The 19,190-nt window shown below is 39.0% G+C and overlaps 1 protein-coding gene across 2 annotated transcripts in view; it reads left to right on the top strand.

The window, feature by feature from the left end:
• LOC124262194 (large neutral amino acids transporter small subunit 2-like) overlaps positions 1-19,190 on the top strand; it is a 46,860-nt gene that overhangs the window by 15,655 nt on the left and 12,015 nt on the right. For both annotated transcript variants that reach the window (XM_046696649.1, XM_046696650.1), the window contains exons 2-4: positions 17,638-17,763; positions 18,416-18,515; positions 18,808-18,852. In XM_046696649.1, the coding sequence (XP_046552605.1) occupies positions 17,638-17,763; positions 18,416-18,515; positions 18,808-18,852 (271 nt within the window). The remainder of the gene's footprint in view (positions 1-17,637; positions 17,764-18,415; positions 18,516-18,807; positions 18,853-19,190) is intronic.

Below are 19,190 nucleotides of genomic sequence, written 5' to 3'. Positions count from 1 at the left end.
AAAAATGTCCACTGCATGCTTCCGGTTTGGTCATATGTTTATCGAAAGTGTAAGTGCACGCTAAATAAAAGCTGTTATGAAAATTATGTACGTTGTGACAACTGTTCGTAGCTGAGTACATACTTCCATTTGCCTCTGCTTTTCAATAATTGATAACCTAGTTTGGTTGCAATTCCATCAGAGATGTGTTTGTTTAGTTGTGAGAAGGGGTGTGCAGGACGGACGGTGGTGGTGAGATGTCTTTATACAGTGAGTTAATATTTAACGTCACATCGGCAACAGTCAGTCGACCAGGGCCCCGTTCCTCAAAGCGATCGTAGCGCTAAGGTGATCGTAACTCCCATACTTTAACATAGACTTACGACTGTCGTAGCGCTACGATCGCTTTGAGGAACGGGGCCCAGGTGTATTACGACGGTATATTTTATCTCTCACGATTTTATCGCAGAATCTTATCACATGATAGAGTCGTCGATGCGTTTGATAGATATGCAAATTAGATCACCAAACAGGAACTACTTTTAGTATGTTCTGAACATGACTTATGAGTGATGTGTTATAGTGCTGACAAACTATTACTTAACGTTCTCTGAATGGTATGACAGTCAGTGTTTTCCCGAATTGTTCGTAAGTAAACAACCGGCCGTAGCTGGGGGTCATTTGGCACTATATCATGAAAGGGGCGGTTCACGCGGTTTGTGTATTCTTACGCGTTTGCGTTTTCGTAAGTGCCTGGTTTGAACAGCGATATGTCCTATAACTTCGATTATTTTCAGAAGGAAATTGTATGAATGATAATATGTTACCTTCATGTGGATCAGTTACTTAAATATCTCTTGCAAGGGACCCTTTCTTTATTTGTGCTAATCGGGACCTGTAAGACCTTCTTTGCATTGACAAAAAATCTGATTTTGTTTTATGGGTTGGTTTAAAATGAAAATAACATAATCTGTGGCTTGGTTATTTCGTGTAAAAATACATTGGTTTATTACAGCATGGCTAGGAAATAAATTTGAACCCACATGATCACAAACATGTTTGAAGTTTTGTTAACGGTTTATTTATTGATTTTCGAAAATTAGCAGTCAAATATCAGTATTTGTTTATAATGCAAAAAAGTATTTTAGTTTTGTTATGAAGGTTTGAACTATATTTTATGTAAGAATTATTTTAAAAGAAATCAAGTAGATTTTATTTGTTAGGAAAAGTATAAATTAAACGTAAACCAGTAACAAAGATGAGTTGTAAGTGAATGCCAAACTTGGTAGGATAGCATTTTCAACATTGAATTAAAGAGCATATCACATGAATTCAGTTTGTTATTCGTGATCTCTAGAATAGATTATTTGTGAATTTAAAAAAAAGAAGTGTTTTTACATAAATTTGGTGTTATTTACTAAAATGAGACATAAAAAATGAAATATATCCAAGCCAGGCAGGAAAGGAGCCAGCACTCTTTATATTAATAATGTCACACTAGTATGGTCAGTGGTCATTGTGTTGACAAATTAACACCGTCAACATGGTCCAAACATGCCACATAAGTATTTTGTTATTGTTTCACTGAATATGTTGAATAATAATCAACGGCTCACTTGTTATTGTGTTCGTTACTCAATATACTATTTATTACCCAACATACATCATATGTATCATATTTGTCTCATGGTGGATTCACTGCAGACCTACAACATGGCTGCCTGTTTTTTCCCCTCACAGCCAGTGCGGAGGCCCATGACCATGAACACAAGATCATGTGTCACCAAGTTCCAGTATTGAATGACAGGTTCATGACCTAAAGTATTAACATACAGTAAAGGCTGGCTAATTTCAAGCTCCAATTTGTCCATCAGCTCGGAGGTCGTCCTCGCTGACCTTGACATCTGTCTTCATCAGTCAGGTGGCACTGGGATGTCATTGAGTTGTGTTCTCATCAGCAGTTTAAAATGCTGTAGCCATCCAACCAGTTTAAGGGAGTATGTAACCTTTTGTCTGCGTGTCAGCTACTCTGGTCCAGATAAGCCTGAAGTTGATGTTCAGGTTGTAATGGCTGCCTTGTTTATGGCTTTTGGTCATGGGTGTTAAACTTGTGTATATTTTGGCTGATGGTACGTCTCTGTTACTGCGTCTGTCACATCCTCTAAAGGATGCTTGACTTGTGTTACCGATTCCATTGTAAGGATTGCCGTTAGAAAACATCCCAGCAGCCATGTTTATCTAGTCTGTCTCACAGTAACTGAAACCAGTGTATGAAATAAGTCCCATCCAACCGCCCTTGACAGTCTAGATTTCTGATGGACGGTCTAAATTTACAGCTAGCCAGTCCAATGGTCTGGTAAATTTTTTAGATGTTCCATACATAAATTCACCATATTTGGTCAGGATAAATCCATTTTGGACTGGTAACATTTTGAAGTTACCGGCCCTGATGTCTGGCTGGACATTCGGCTTATTTCATACACTGCTGAAACACATTATTTTCCCTGCCAGCCAACCCTCCACACAAATCTAGAAAATGTGGCAAGTCTAGATTTCCTCAGCTTCAGGAAAATGAAGAAAGTCTCAGGGCTTCTTTTCATTATATATATTTTTTTATTACTATGAACTTTTTTTCAGTAAAATATGTTCATTTCAGAGACTAGTTGTTAGTCTATCCCAGCCCCAGAACCACATTATTTTCCCTTCCAGCCAACCCTCCCTGCAATACTAAACTTTCCTAAATGAAGCGGGGCGGTGGGGTAGCCTAATGGTTAAAGCGTTGGCTCGTCACGCCGAAGACCCGGGTTCGATTCCCCACATGGGCACAATGCGTTACGCCCATTTCTGGTGTCCCCCGCCGTGATATTGCTGGAATATTGCTAAAAGCGGCGTAAAACTAAACTCAGTCAGTCAGTCAGTCCTAAATGAAGCAAGTCTAGATATCCTCTGATTCATTTCCTGAATTTCCCAACTCAATGGGACTCCTTTTCGAATTTATATGGGTTTATTTGTTACTGTCAAAATTATGTATGTTCAGAAACTAATAGTCAACTCATTGCACATATGGCGTTATCACATGACCACTTCAGACATTCTTACCCAGGAGACCGGCAAAACCATTCATTATATGTAATACTCAATAATGTTTGATAGGGATGTGAGATCTCCTTCCGTTTGAATTATCCTCTTGACATGAGAACCAGTTTTGTATATGTTTGAAGGATAAACATGTCACTATATTACCTTTTTAGATTTCAAGAGAATATTATATTAAAAAACTGTCCCTATATTATCATGATTAGGTTTAGTTTTGAAATACAAGAGGTAAACTTCAGAAAACTGACTTAAATTAATCAATTGGACATTACCTTGTCAAGGTTTCGCTTTCACTATGTTCAAATCAAAACTGGTGTCTTACTTCAAAATAGGTTTGTTCAAATCAAAACTGGTGTCTTACTTCAAAATAGGTTATCTTTAGGATAGATATACACAGTTTGGGCCAGTAGGTGACACTGTTCTGCCCCTAGTGAGTATACTCATGACATGTTTAGTTATATCACCATTTTAGGACGTGACTTTTGCGTAATTGGCAATTAATTATACTGGCAATCTATTAACAAATTGTAGCCATATAGCTGGAATATAGCTGAGTGTGGAGTTAGACAGAAACAGATTCTACAAACCGAATGAAGCAAACCAGGCCTATTACATGCTCCTCTTTGTGGGTCACTGTGACCTGACCTAAGATGTAAGATTTTGTGGGTCGCTGTAACCTGATCTAGCATGCTTATCTTTGTGGGTCGCTGTGACCTGGTCTTCCATGCTTATCTATGTGGGTCACTGGGATTTGACCCAGATGATGACTTACTTGGCTTTAAACCATTTTTTTTTTCATTGTTTTTTGGTACATATTTTCACCCATAATCTGGTTCTTGCAAAGTCATCTTGCAATAGTCCTTGTCATAAACCTGAATTCCAAGAGCACAATAATCTACAGACTGACGGGTATAACTTCAGTAGAATCTCATTGCTTATTATATGGAATGTGAATAGTAGTCACTGTGTTTGCTCTAGGCATAAAATCCAGGAGTCATCATGACACACTGGTGTCATGAGAGGGAGTCATGGACATGTTTTGGGGAGTCAAATAAGCAGGTTTTCGGCATCCATGCATAAAACTTTTCGAGTCATGAGAGGGAGTCATGGACATGTTTTGGGGAGTCAGATATGCAGGTTCTCTGCAGCATGGCAACCACTGTAGTCAGCCAGTGGGGCGGTGGGGTAGCCTTGTGGTTAAAGCGTTGGCTCGTAATGCGGAAGACCCGGGTTCGAATCCCCACATGGGAACATTGTGTGAAGCCCATTTCTGGTGTCCCCTGCCGGGATGTTGCTCGATTATTGCTAAAAGCCTTGTAAAACCAAACTTAGTCAGTCAGTCAGTCAGACTGTATTGTCTAAGGGGAGAGCACTCCCATCCAACTTCCTTTGCTGACAATGTGGTCACAGGTGACCTTGTCTTCTCGAAAGTTGAACATATTATTAATGTCATGTTGTCAACACCAGGTTGTGTGAAGCAAGCCCTCATTTTACACCTTACATCGCAGAATTGAGAGTGTAAAATACATTAAGGTGAGCAGTCAGTTGGTAATTAAACTGTATCAAACCAGTGAGTGAAGGTATGAGTGAGTGAGTTTAGTTTTACGCAACACTCAGCAATATTCCAGCTATATGGCAGCATTCTGTAATAATCGAGTCTGGATCAGACAATCCAGTGATCAACAATATGAGCATCGATCTGCGCAATTGGGAGCCGATGACATGTGTCAACCTAGTCAGTGAGTCTGACCACCCGATCCCGTTAGTCGCCTCTTATGACAAGCATGGGTTGCTGAAGATCAATTCTAACCCGGATCTTCACGGGAAGGGAAGGTATGAGGATCATATCCATGCAAGGGGACACAATCGCATGAAATAAGCCAAGTCGCCCCAGTGAAGGGTATTTATCTTAGATTTAAAACCAGTAACCTTTGGAAAGTCATTATTTTGTTCGTAACTGAGATTTTGTTTGAAGTTATCCTAAATTCAGACATATTTTACCATTGACTTGTAACACTGTGAAGGGGATAATGTTGAGATCAGCATCAAAGTCTCTTGCTCAAATTTCGACCAGTTATCAGTGAAATACAGATTGTCTTCAACAGCATTTCATTAGCTGCAATTGTCTGTATCTTATTCCAGATTTGCGAAAATTTATTGACATTTGCTTTAGATTGGGCAGGAATTATGGGATACTGACCTCATCTTTCCTGGGAGCCCTGGGTGATTTATCTTATTTGTGGACATGTCTGATGAGAATATTGCTTCAAGCAACAAAAAAGCACACTTCCTCCTCTTGTTATTCTGCCAAGTTCTGCCTCAAACATCATTCTCTTGTTCATTCTGAAGATATGTCATCAGATGCTTTCAGCGGTTATCTCCCTTTGAAGTAGTTGACAAGTCGTCTGCTCCAAATCGGTGTCAAGCCAGCAGGGCATTGTCCTAGTTTCCTGACAGGAACTTAGCTACTTGTGTAAGCTGTATGTTGTCAACTTGTGGTGTTACCTTGCCCAGTGTTCAATTTGTGGCTGGGAATATTTTACATAATATATATTTAGATATTTTAGATAAATTGCCCAGTTTGAAGCCCCTTTCAGCATTACTCAGCGAAATGGCAGCAGGTGAAAAAAATTGAGAATCAGCAAACCAGTTGCTGAAAGCATGAGCAATGCTACATACCACCAGCACGACGGTGACACAAACATCGAAGTCGTCAACACCTGGCGTGATCCTTTTGATTGCCCCTTTCTGAAAGAATAAGTTGTTCGGGTATATGCCTCATCTGGAATACGTTTGCTGTCTGTTGTTTAATGGCACACTCAGCGATATTCCAGCTGTATGACTCGTAGTCGGTAAATAATCGAGTCTGGACCAGATAATCCAGTGATCAACATCATGAGCATTGATATGCGCAGTTGGGCTACGATGACATGTGTCAATCAAATCAGCGAGTCTGACCACCCCATCCCGTTCTGACCCGGATCGTCAGTGGTACTGGAATACCTGCAGGGTAATGTCATGTTATACCTGACAGGGTAATGTCATGTTATACCTGACAGGGTAACGTCATGTTATACCTACCAGGGTAACATCATGTTATACCTGACAGGGTAATGTCAGGGTAACGTCATGTTATACCTGACAGGGTAACGTCATGTTATACCTGCAGGGTAATGTCATGTTATACCTGACAGGGTAATGTCATGTTATACCTACAGGGTAACGTCATGTTATACCTGACAGGGTAACGTCATGTTATACCTACCAGGGTAATGTCCTGTTATACCTGACAGGGTAATGTCATGTTATACCTGCCAGGGTAATGTCATGTTATACCTACAAGGGTAACGTCATGTTATACCTACCAGGGTAATGTCCTGTTATACCTGCCAGGGTAATGTCCTGTTATATCTGACAGGGTAATGTCATGTTATACCTGCCAGGGTAATGTCATGTTATACCTGACAGGGTAACGTCATGTTATACCTGCAGGGTAACGTCATGTTATACCTGACAGGGTAATGTCATGTTATACCTGCCAGGGTAACGTCATGTTATACCTGACAGGGTAACGTCATGTTATACCTGCCAGGGTAACGTCATGTTATACCTGACAGGGTAATGTCATGTTATACCTGACAGGGTAATGTCATGTTATACCTGACAGGGTAATGTCATGTTATACCTGCCAGGGTAATGTCATGTTATACCTGACAGGGTAACGTCATGTTATACCTGACAGGGTAATGTCATGTTATACCTGACAGGGTAACCTGCCAGGGTAACGTCATGTTATACCTGCCAGGGTAATGTCATGTTATACCTGCCAGGGTAATGTCATGTTATACCTGCCAGGGTAATGTCATGTATGCATGCTGCTTACTGCAAGTTTAAACCCCTGGAATGTTGAGAAGTAACATATGACCATGCTGGTCACGATTGTCTGCTTCAGAAAGTATAGTTTACACATGTAGGCGATATTTCTCCCATGAGACATGACCGAACAAAAGTCAGTCATGCAGTAATGCAGCTCTTGAAAATAAAAAAGGGGTTGACAAAAGCTTCTTGCTGCTCGTTGCTCGTGGATGTAGTGGAAGGAATTTATGTCAAGGCTTTTTATTGTACGCTAAATGTATTTCTATATTATATTTTGAAAATGTTAAAAAATGTAGACGTTGCTGTGAATTTTAAAAATATTCCAAAGTAGCAGGTGGTCTTAAGCATAACAGTCAGCATTATTGTGCAGTATTTGAAGTGCTTTAAATATTTCTGTGTCAACTGCTTAAAGATAAGAATACACGACAAGTCTTTCTTACTGTATTCAGTGGCCTCAGGTGTAACATGTATCTAGCACAGTGGTGTAGTCAGTATCAGAGCTTGTGGATGTCGCAGGTCGACCTGAGACCTGTTTACTTCAGGTGAAGGCTGATGATGCCTGTACAAGATGATATCCTAACAGGGATGTGTGAAGCCCATTTCTGGTGTCCCCTGCTGTGATGTTGCTGGAATATTGCTAAAAGCGGCGTAAAACCAAACTCAGTCAGCCCAACAGGGAAAGAAACCTTTAAAAATTTCCCACTAGACCACAGGACCAGTGAGTGGACAATAATTAGTGATCTTGTCTATACTTCACTGGTCCAAAATAACATTCGTAGATTTACTTAACTATCAATACAAAATTCTCTGGCCACTTTGACCACTGCAAACTGATCATTTAGTGGTCCTGATGAAGTTTTACTAGCCAGGGACCACAGGACCAGCAGGAATTTCGCACACTGTCCTACGTGAGATGCTTAATAGTGCGTGGAAACTTTGCATGAATACTGCATCCTAAGTATCCTGTTTATATTCTCGATGACTGCTTCTGGATCGGCCTCGGCCCTGGTTTGAGATGTGGGGTGTAAAAGCGTCATGTGCAAGATGTTATCAGTACTCGTTAAAGACAGCGTGTTGCCTGAAGTCAGACCCTCGTCTACATAATATCAGATAATAAAAACAATTAGCATGAAAGTCCCAATGTTATGTTGTATAAATGTGTGTTATTTGTGTGTTAAACACATGCACTGGACTCAGCTTTTTGCAGCAATTTCTTACGATTCTGAAATTATTGCACAATGAGATAATAAAAACAATATGCTTGAAGGTTTCAGCTCCAGTTAGTCTACAGGTGATGCAAATCAGAATGTATGCCCGGAAGAGACTTGTTGGAGCTGAAAGTGCCTGCCAGTAAAAGGCTGAATCTGCTAAATGTTATATTGTATAAACGAGTGTTATTTTATGATGGTGTATTAGAATTTTAAATTGGTGCCAGCATCATATTGCTTGTCACAAGAAGTGAATGAATTGATTCTGGTGGTCAGGGTACTTGACTTTGTTGTCATAGTTACCAGATGGAGTTGATGCAGCTATAATACTGACAGATGCAGGGAGTAGATTCCATCACCTGCTCAATTATTGCCTCACTGGATTGTCCACTGGCCACCTACAACTAACAATTACACGCAAATGTGTTTGTTTGTTTGTTTGTTTGTTTATTTATTTATTTATTTATTTATTTATTTATTTATTTATTTATTTATTTATTTATTTATTTATTTATTTATTTATTTATTTATTTATTTATTTATTTATTTATTTATTTATTTATTTATTTATTTATTTATCTTATTTATCATATTTATTTATAATTGACTTCATGAAGAAAACATTATAATTAATATCCATGCATTGAGAAGCAGAAAAGTTGGGATGTAATTTGTAGCCAGAGCCTCAGATCCGACAGTCCGTTGACTTGAAAAAATCAAAGTTAAAATGAGAGATGCTTATTTTAGCCAATACTGACGTTTTTTGATATTTGAGACAATATCAATAGTTGGGTTTTCGCTACTGTGCATGGACGGTATGTGAAACTTTTCCAATACTGGAATCTGTCAGATCCATCCGCAATGCCATTAGTGAACACTGTCTCTAAAGACTTCAGTGTAAGCAGGTGGGAATGAAGTGATAATTGCTCTTGTTGAACACAAACATACCATCATGGAAGCGTTGACTTAAAACTTGGCGAAATGGTATTGTATGGTACATGGGTTAATGGGTTTATGGTCTTGTTTATGAAAATAGGGAAAGTGTTTATTATTTGGTGTTTAAAGATGTGTATGGAAATATGGCCAGTGTTTATGATTCTGGTGTTGGTGAACAATTGACGAGCCTTTGCATGTGTTTGTGATGGTGTCGCCGATGGAGAAGGAGTTGCTCAATGTTCTCATAAAAACAGGTATCAACACTTTTTGATTGCGATTCTTAAACACATGCACTTTTGTAGCGATTTGTTATGATTCTGAAATTATTGTCATTGTATCCTACAGATGTTGTGCTTTTGAGTGAGTGAGTGAGTTTGTTTAGTTTTACGCTGCACTTGGCAATATTCCAGCTATATAGCGACAGTCTGTAAATAATCAAGTCTGGACCAGACAATCCAGTGATCAACAGCAGGAGCAATTTGGAAGTTTGAAATGGATGGTAGAAAATACAATAGGGCTATCTAGATATATTTTTGAAAGGTTGGCAAGACTGGGGTGTGTGTGACAAAAAGCAAGATCAGTATGAAGATACAGAGGTCACGATACACATAAACAATGTGTGGAAACTGCAGAGGTACAGATAAGCTGCGTATCTGTGTAAACTACGCAAATATTTATGTGAAAACTCAATTCCTTTAAAGTCTATTGCGTACACCTACGCTTGAATTTTTGTAGATACTCAATAAATTTGATCTTGCATGCGTTATACAAAAATGTCAAATTTTAGCTTGTGTGGAAACTGCTTGACTTAATACCTCAAGGCTCGTTGCTAAGAAAGCTATCTGCTGATTCCTGTTTGACAGCTTTTTTAGCTTTAAATGCTAATTACAGTTGATTTTGAAATATTTGACTGAATATGGGATGGGATGGGGAGTGGATTTAAACAAGTATTTTAGCAAGTGTTTTGACTTGCTGATGTAGAACACAAAGTATAATGTATCATTGGCTGAAAGTTTGTGGGGCAACAGTGTATTGTTTCACACCAACAAAAATGTAGAAAACATGTTTGTATAAACCAAGAATTGTCTGGCACCTCGTGAGTAAGATTATGCTTATGTTCGACACCGGACACAAGAATATCTCTCTAATGTTCAGTTTGACGGATGTATACATGTTTCAATATTAATATATCAGATCTGTTGCCTCACGGAACCTCCAGTTGCCACGGCAACAGAAATCGGTGTGTTTGCGGAAATAGACTACAGTATAAGGCACTTAGCTTCTTTAGTTACTAGTTGCCATAACAAACTGACGGGGAGCGAGGCTTTTAGAGCTACAATACGTCACAAAGAAATCAATGATCATATGCCACATAAACATGTTTCTCCGACACTAATACATGTATGTAGTGTCAAGGTTGAATGCTCATTCTATTGATCATTGGTTTGGTTACAGGCTTGAACTCCATAGGTAACCATGGTAACCATCGTAGGTTACATTCAGTTGCAAATTTAAATTTGTAAAAATAGCTGAAAATGTATGGAAGCCAGATGTTCTTGTCAAGTAATTGTCTAAGAATGAGGCTTCCAAATTTCATGTTTTCAGAACAGCATGTCTAATTTCTGTATTTTTAAAAAGAACATAGGTTATTTTGATTAAGAAATATTGAAGGCAGATGTGGATATTTTTTATGTAAAAATCTGTCATTTCTGACTTCATTGCATTTAAACTCAAATGACAATCAAAGAATTATTTGTGTCCTATATTCTTAGATCAAAATTCCTCAAAATGAATAGAGGTGGGCAAAAAGCTGAATCTAAGCCAATTCTCACTGGGAATACTTGGGTTGTTCTGTAAACATGGAGCAGCATCGGTGACCTGGTCCTTATCAATGATTTAAATTGTTTGACCTTCAATTGGTAGCTGATGCTGCATCAAGGTCAGAGGTCGGTAAAGGTCACAAAGTGTTGCCGCTGGAGTTGCCATTTTGCATTCAAATCTGGAGTCATTTTTTATTGTGAAGTTATTTTTTTTTTCAATTTTATTTTTGTATACTGCTGTATCCACATGAAATTTAGAAATATTTGTATAGCCAATTCCGAATGAAAACCCTCAGGTTAAAACTGGATCTTTAAAACTGCGGGTCATCTGAGGTGGAATTATGATCATCGTGTGAGGACCAATATTTTATAAGAACTGTTTGTTTGTTTGTTTATAACACAGTTTACGTTTTTATGTATAAAAACTCAACCATAGAATTGTATGTTTCAATATCTTCTCAACAACTTATAGAATGTCAATGAAATATATTTTGTGCGTTGTTTTGTCTGTTGTTTTTCGGGGTGGTCTGTAAATTATTGAATCTGGACCAGACAATACAATGATTGACATCATGAGCACTTCTCCATCGATTGAGATGCAATGACAGGCATCAGTCAAGTCCGCAAGACTGCACTTGTCCATGTTACTTGCCCATTGTGAGACGTGTTAATAGACATGGTAACTTGCCATGAAATCTTACAAGATATTTCCATATCAGATGCTGAATGTATTCGCACAAAAAAGGACCTTAAATATTTATATGATTCATGAAGGCCATTGTCTTACGATTACATGGAGGCTCATGGAGGCTCATGGAGGCTCGGGTTGATTGATAATTATCCGAGGGCGATCTGAGTGTTGTCCCAGCCCCCCAACAGGGATTCTTGTGTGCGTGGCAATCAATTAAGCAGTCAGTTATGAGGGTTTGACGAGCTCTCGTCTGGATCTCCTGAGATGGAGGGGCCTTGCAGGTTATTTTTGATTTGCATTGTTCAGTGCAGTGGATTGTGGGTCTTATCGCTTGTGTGCCGTCTGGAATTTTGTCATGTTCCAGAAATGTTCTTGACAAGACTAACAGTAACATGTGGAGCTGTTCTGTTCCTCATATCTCGCTGACTTGGTTGATACATGTCATCATATCCCAACTGCGTAGATCGATGCTCATGCTGTTGATCACTGGATTGTCAGGTCCAGACTTGATTATTTACAGACCGCCGCCATATAGCTGGAATATTGCTAAGGGCAGATTAAATCTAAACTCACTCACTCACTCACTGTTCCTGGTATCACCATGCATGATGGTCATGATATCATGACACAAACAGTTTTTCTGACTTGCACACATGAGGTGATAGACAAGGGCCTTGGACGTTTACTGGTTTGATTTGCACCATTAGTTATCACGTTATGCTCTTTTGTTCATGGGTGCTGGGGTAGCGTCTTCTGGCGATGCAGCAGACACAGGCCTAGGTTCGATTCCCCACCCCACATTGGTAACATGTGTGAAGCCCATTTCTGGTGTCGCCTGCCTTCATGTTGCTGGGTTATATCTGAAAAGTGGCGACAAACAATACTCCCTCGCTTGTTCGTTTGGGCTTGTGGTAATTTGATCTCACAACGTGCCAGATTGGGGCATCCATCATTGGATGCAAGTTGTGAGGGAATTTTTTAAAGCCATGCATATGCAATCATGGATGCTAAATGTGCACCTGATTGTACCATCTGATGTAGATGTAGATGCAGGTGCAGATGCAGATGCAGATGCAGGTGTAGAAATAACCGATTGCCCGACGTCCGAGTCCAATGTTTCTTTCTGTCGGGCAAGCAAATTTGTATATCACACTGTACCGGTGTCCACTTTACTTTCCAATGTTAATTATGTTTGTTTAAAAAAATCAACAAGAAAACGGCCGGTATAGTGGAAAAATTATCAGGGCAAGTGATTTTACATGTGCCACTGTTCCGGAGTACACTAGCAATTTTAAAGTTAATTCCACCCCTGAGATGCATGTGCGGATGTGCAGATGTAGATGCACATGCAGGTGCAGATGTAGATGTAGATAGTGCTGCTGATGCTGATGCTGATGTTGCTAATGCGGATGTAACTAAATCGTTCTGACGAAAAGGTACTTGACAATACAACAGCTCTTGATAGATATTTTTTCTAATCTGTTAATGCCACTTTCAGCAACATTTTCCTCACTATACAGCGGCTTGGAAATAATCAAACCTTAACTAGACCATCCAGTGATTGATATTGTGAGCACCGATCCATGTCATTGGGGCATGATGACACGCAACCAATCAAGTCACTGACCGCTGATCCATGAAGTCACGTCATGACCAGCAAAGGCTGCTGGGATCATTTCTTACCCAGAATCCTCCTGGTGTAGCTGAACAGTGTCTGTCTGTGCTGCAGTACAGTTTTGCTAACTTTACACTCCCATTCGTGTCATGATGTCAAGTGCTTGTTGATAGTTTTGAAAGGCTGTTACATTTGGGCAGGTCATGCGTTGACCTTTCGGCAGACATTTGGAGGTCGGCCAAGAAAATGTCATTTCTTCCTGGGAACCAGTTGATAAATAAATCACAGTTAATGAGGATTAAAGACTTTTTCAGCATTTTCTGATAAAGAAATAGTTTAATTAACTGTGAAACTGAAGAAATAGGTCACAAATACATTTAGCCAAGCATTTTACAGTTGGCACGATAGATCTTGTTAAACAGGATATTGAACTTCAGGTTTATCTGACAGGCTTCACCTTGAACAGAAAACAGATAGTTGATGGTTTATGGTGCATGCTCAAGCTATTGCCTACACAATTTAATTAGTCTGAATAAATATGGTCAGTTAAATTGTATCTAGTTGTCTCAGAACATTGTTAGGCAATAATGATTTTTAATAATTCATGGTTATATCTTTTATAAGTGAGAAGACCTTTGAAATGTAAACCGATTTGTCTCACTTCCTGTGTATATGGTAACGTTTTCCTAACCACTGCCCCACTGGTAGTACTACTTCCCTGATACCACGTTACATTGACAACTGAATTGACTTGCACAATAAATGACAGAAAGCCTGAGTGTAAACAAAGAAATGTTGCCACATTGGAATATGTATTCTGAAGCCAAAATAAACATACAATAACCGCAATCAACGGATCAATTGCTACCCAAATATAACCTCAATTAGTATCTTCACTGAAATACCCACTCGTCTGCCAGTGTATTAATGGGGCAGCCTTACAAGCTCCAGATGTTGGCTTTAATTCAATAAAAGAGTGGTATCGATCTTGCCTTCACTTCTGTCGTCTGTGCTACCTTTGGGTGCTGGGGGTTATTAAATCTGTGGCCCTGATCTGTTTTCAAGTGGAGAGCTCGTCATTAATCAATAAGACCTGATATGCGTAATTCTCGCTTCAGAGACGTATTGACGGAATGATAAACATGTCTTCGTCATTTTGTAGTTGACTGGTTCAAAATAACCGCTAATTGTTATTGGGATTAGCGACAGTTTTTTGAGTCGACGAACCAAGGTGACTTTCAAATTGCTTTGATGACATTCCAGAGGTCAAGGTCATTCTGGTCAAAAATTGGATAATGATTCAGTTGAACAATGCTTGTTTCAAAACTCGACGTTTCATGTAGAGTTTGTAGTTTGGATTTACTAATACATTATAGATTGGCCATACTTATTTGGATGAAAACGTTATTGTTTGAAACTTGGCGTGGCTTTAAGTTTTGATTCATTGGTATATTCGATATAATTTTATGGTATCCTGATTTAGATCAACAGTGGTTTGTTTGGAAGTTTGGCGTATTGATGTACTGCCAGTGGTTTTGTTTTGTGGATACGTAGAAGATCAATCATAATGATTCAGATGAACGGTGATTATTTGGGAACTTGCGTATTGATGTACAGCAGTTTTTATTTAGTTTTCGAGATAATTTTGGGGTGCAGGTGTACTTACACACCTCATATTGCAAGTGGAGGTGTACTGAGAATTTTGAAGGAGTACTGACAAGATCACTTTTCAGCTATGAAACATTATGATTCAGATGAGCGGAAATGTTATATTATTTGGTACTTCATTGATTTTTGTAGTATATGATGTACTTTATCTGTTGTTTTGATTCAAGACAAAGTGATTGATTGTTTTGGAGTGTTGATGTAATGGGATAAATGGGTGAGTTGGGTTTTACGCCACTTGTAGCAATATTCCAGCAATATCACGGTGGGGTCACCAGAAATGGGCTTCACACATTGTGCCCATGTGGGGAATCGAACTGGCCTTTATCGTGATGAGCGAACGTGTTAACCACTGGACTATTCCACTGGCCAGTGTTGATGTAAACCTCTGAGAGTTTTAATGTAAGGAAATAATGAGCGGCACTGCATAACATCCCATTGTACATGATAATGCGTGGGAATATTAAAATTTTCGCATTTCGGGTCACTTTTTCACACCATTTTTAGTTACTTAATTTTTCAAATCGATGAAATTCCCTCAGGTGGGATAGATTTCACAAATGGATTTGTTCCTTCTGCCTGAATACTTTTCTTCTGTTCGATTTGTTAAATAATTCTGTGTAATGGCGGGGTTTAATTCAATGACCTGAAAGACTCCGATTGACGTGGGGCTGTTCTTTTCTGTATTTCCGATTCATTAATGTGATTGGAATGTGTGAATCAATTAAGAGCATCTCAATCAATACAGCCTGTCTTTGATGAGAGGGTCAGAGGATTGTACCGGATTACACTATTTCCCGCTGTCTGACCTGAATGTAAGCCATTTTACGTGTTGTTACCACGGTGATGAGAACATCGTGGGTGGACTTCGGGCGACGTTTTCATTGAATCTTCGGCAAAAACATGCAGACAAATCGCAGGATCTTTATGAATGAGACATAACTCATGATTGAAATTCTGTGTTCATTTTCAGAGCAGTCTGCACCTTAGAAACTAACTGGTGTTGTGACTATGTAGCCATGTTTCAAAAAGCTGTTACCTGAGACCACCCAGCTATGTTTTTTTGGAGTGAGTGAGTGAGTTTAGTTTTACGCCGCACTCAGCAATATTCCAGCTATATGGCGGCGGTCTGTAAATAATTGAGTCTGGACCAGACAATCCAGTGATCAACAGCATGAGCATTGATCTGCACAATTGGGAAATGATAATATGTGTCAACCAAGCCAGCGAGCCTGACCACCCGATCACGTTAGTTGACAAACATGGGTTACTGAGGGCTTATTCTGACCCGGACCTTCATGGGCACTATGTTTTTGGTTTCTCACCACTAGGGAGGACCAGGTTTTTGGGTTTTACCGAAATGGTAAACGTCTGAGACATGCGTCACTTCAGCCGTTCCTCCCACTGTAAGCTGACGAGCCATGGCAGAAGCTTAAACTCCAGCCCACTTAGTATTTTTACAGGACAATATGGACCCAGGGTTGTACCTCGACTCACAAACGTGGGAGTCCTGGGGACCCCCAATTATTAGATTTTTAAACTTATCCTCTCTCGCGACTTGCACCTCTCTCTCTTGCTTCGACTCTTTAGTCAAACGACTGTAAACTTTTTCCATAGGATCCTTACACGCAATACGAGGGTCTTGTGAAGTAACGGTTTAGAGAACTGTATGTTTTGATATCATCTTCAGTGCCTGGAATGAATCATTGATCATGTGGACTGATGGATGAAATGATGCACGTAACTGCTCTGAAAGAAACAACAAAAACTGCGCAAAGTCACAGATGTGTTGTGGGTACAATAAATAATATTGTGCATTCTTCTGGACGCAGCGAATTATTTTTCTGTGTCCATTCTCTACATTTGTACATACTGAACGCACATTTCTGCATCATGTAAACCGCTGTGGACTATTTGTTTAATAATTCTATACTAGAGTAGCTGATCAAATTAGTTGATAAAATGTTATGTTTTTATTTAATTTTGAAAATAATTTGAAAAGAATTGATTTATTGTTAATAAAGTAAATAAAGCTGCTATTATTTTCGTCCATGTGTCGTGTTTATGTTTCCATACATCGGACAGCTGTGTTCAACAGCTGTTGTATCATATCTATGTGCTCATGTTGCAGCAAATGTTTTGTATTTCTTGTAAATATTTGTTTAACCCTTGAAACATTGTTATGAATGTTATTCTGTATCCAGCTGTTCAGGTGGAATTATTGACTGACCATGTGTAACTTTTTGCCATGCCGCTGTTCGTACTCAAACATCTGGGGTTATGTTATAATGGGATATTGTATGCCTTTTTATGGTTCAAACAAATATCAATTATTGAAGAAGTCTGTATCAGAAACAACCATTTTGTATGCTCACTCTGTTGATCATTGGATTGTCTGGTCCAGACTTGATTATTTACAGACTGCCGCCATATAGCTGGAATATTGCTGAGTGCGGTGTAAAACTAAACTCACTCACTCACTTTTGTAGATACTCCAGATGAAGGGTCTACAATGGAGGGTTCTATATACATATTTTCCATTCGAGACTTCCAAAGTGTACCGTTTTTAAAGGACCACAGGTGACATATCATACGTAGTGTGGTCTGTTGTATATTTTGTCTATAGCGAGTTTTGTGATTTGAGACACCATTTCAGCAACCGGAGTCAGGAGATACACTGTTTTTCTGCATCTTCGACAAAACTGCAACGCCTATTTTGTATCACCTTCATTTGTTGTGTTTTTGTTACAGTGGTGCTGACCTTCGTCAACTGCTACGACGTGAAATGGGCAACGCGAGTCCAAGACGTGTTTACGTACGCGAAAGTGTTAGCGTTAATACTCATCGTCATCACTGGGTTCGTGCAACTGGGTAGAGGTATGTGTCACCATGGTTTCCAAAGATTATTTAATAACAGATTTACCAATCAAAATATATACTAGAATAGAATCATGTTTGTAGAGTGACTTATTTCAGTAAATAGGGTTTATGTAGCATTTGCGTGCAACCAGAAACTGCATTGTGCAAGCTCATATTCATACCATCTTGCACCCACTGCATGTTAATATTTTGTTGCTCAAAGAACACAGATTTCAGCTGGAAACAGAATGATTAGGAACTGTCATAGAGCAGTGACTCTGATGAAAACGTGGACAGTGATTGAATGAGACCGAGGTGCAGAATAATTTTGTTTTAACGATGCTGTACAGAATCAATACCCAAACTGAAACATTAAAAATAATTTTATGTTGAGCAGCAGGTGAAACCTGTTTTTGTCTGGTGTAACAACGTTACTGCCTAAGGTTGCCTCAGGACGATTTCGTTTCATTACATTGAAGCCTGGGAAAGAAATTAAGTCAGCATTCAATGAAAGAAGTAAACGTTTGACTTTACGTCACAAAAAATGCTGTAATTTTAACAAAGTTTTATCATTCCACAGAACACAAAATGCAATCTTGCTGATATTTTTTTATTGAAAAAGGGCAGCATATTAATTCTGTAATTGATGAAAGCCATGTTGTGTTTTCAGGTCAGTTTGACAGCTTCAAGAATCCCTTTGAAAACACAGAACCAGATATTGGGAAAATATCACTAGCGTTCTACTCGGGTCTGTTTGCCTACAACGGATGGTGAGGCTTGTTTCCATACTAGGCTTAAACACACCGCCGATAGGTCGCAGCTGCATATTTGATAAGAATGTGACTTTTGAGTGTGAAAGCATATTTTTCTGCATTTTTCAGATGTAAACACAGTTTAAGCTAAGTCAGTTTGTGTTAAAGTGGCCGTCCATGTAGAAAAGCTTTAGTTACAACTTAGTTTAAACGATCCTGTTTCAGGTAAATTCAGTCATACATACAAAAGAATTTCATGAATTTTTCACAGGATACTTTCTTGGAGATAATTTTTATCTCTTTGTTTCAGGAACTACCTCAACTTTGTGATAGAGGAATTGAAAGATCCTTACAAGTGAGTTCTTTAATTCAAATGTACATGATCTTTTGAAGTTGAACTTTTGTGGATTTGAATTTTGAATGTTGTTTTTTAAAGTGAATGTCGTTATTCTCTGCTCAAGTGAATAAAGCCAGTAAACATTGCTTAACGCCACTTCAGCAATTTTGATGCTATTTGCACCGACTCGGATCAAGAACATGTTCTGATATTTGATCGTCAGTGTTAGGTTCAAATGATGGAGTAGGGGCAGGGGCAGTGGGGTTCGTCTAGTGGCTAAAGCGTGGGTTCGATGGCAACAGATTTTTCAATTTAAGCCACAGTCATAATGCCACCAATATTTTGACAACATTGTG

This window comes from Haliotis rubra, unplaced genomic scaffold (genome assembly GCF_003918875.1).
Source record: "Haliotis rubra isolate DU_JTF1 unplaced genomic scaffold, ASM391887v1 Scf826, whole genome shotgun sequence".
NCBI classification, from domain to species: domain Eukaryota; kingdom Metazoa; phylum Mollusca; class Gastropoda; order Lepetellida; family Haliotidae; genus Haliotis; species Haliotis rubra.
This window is presented reverse-complemented; position numbering and strand designations above follow the sequence as displayed.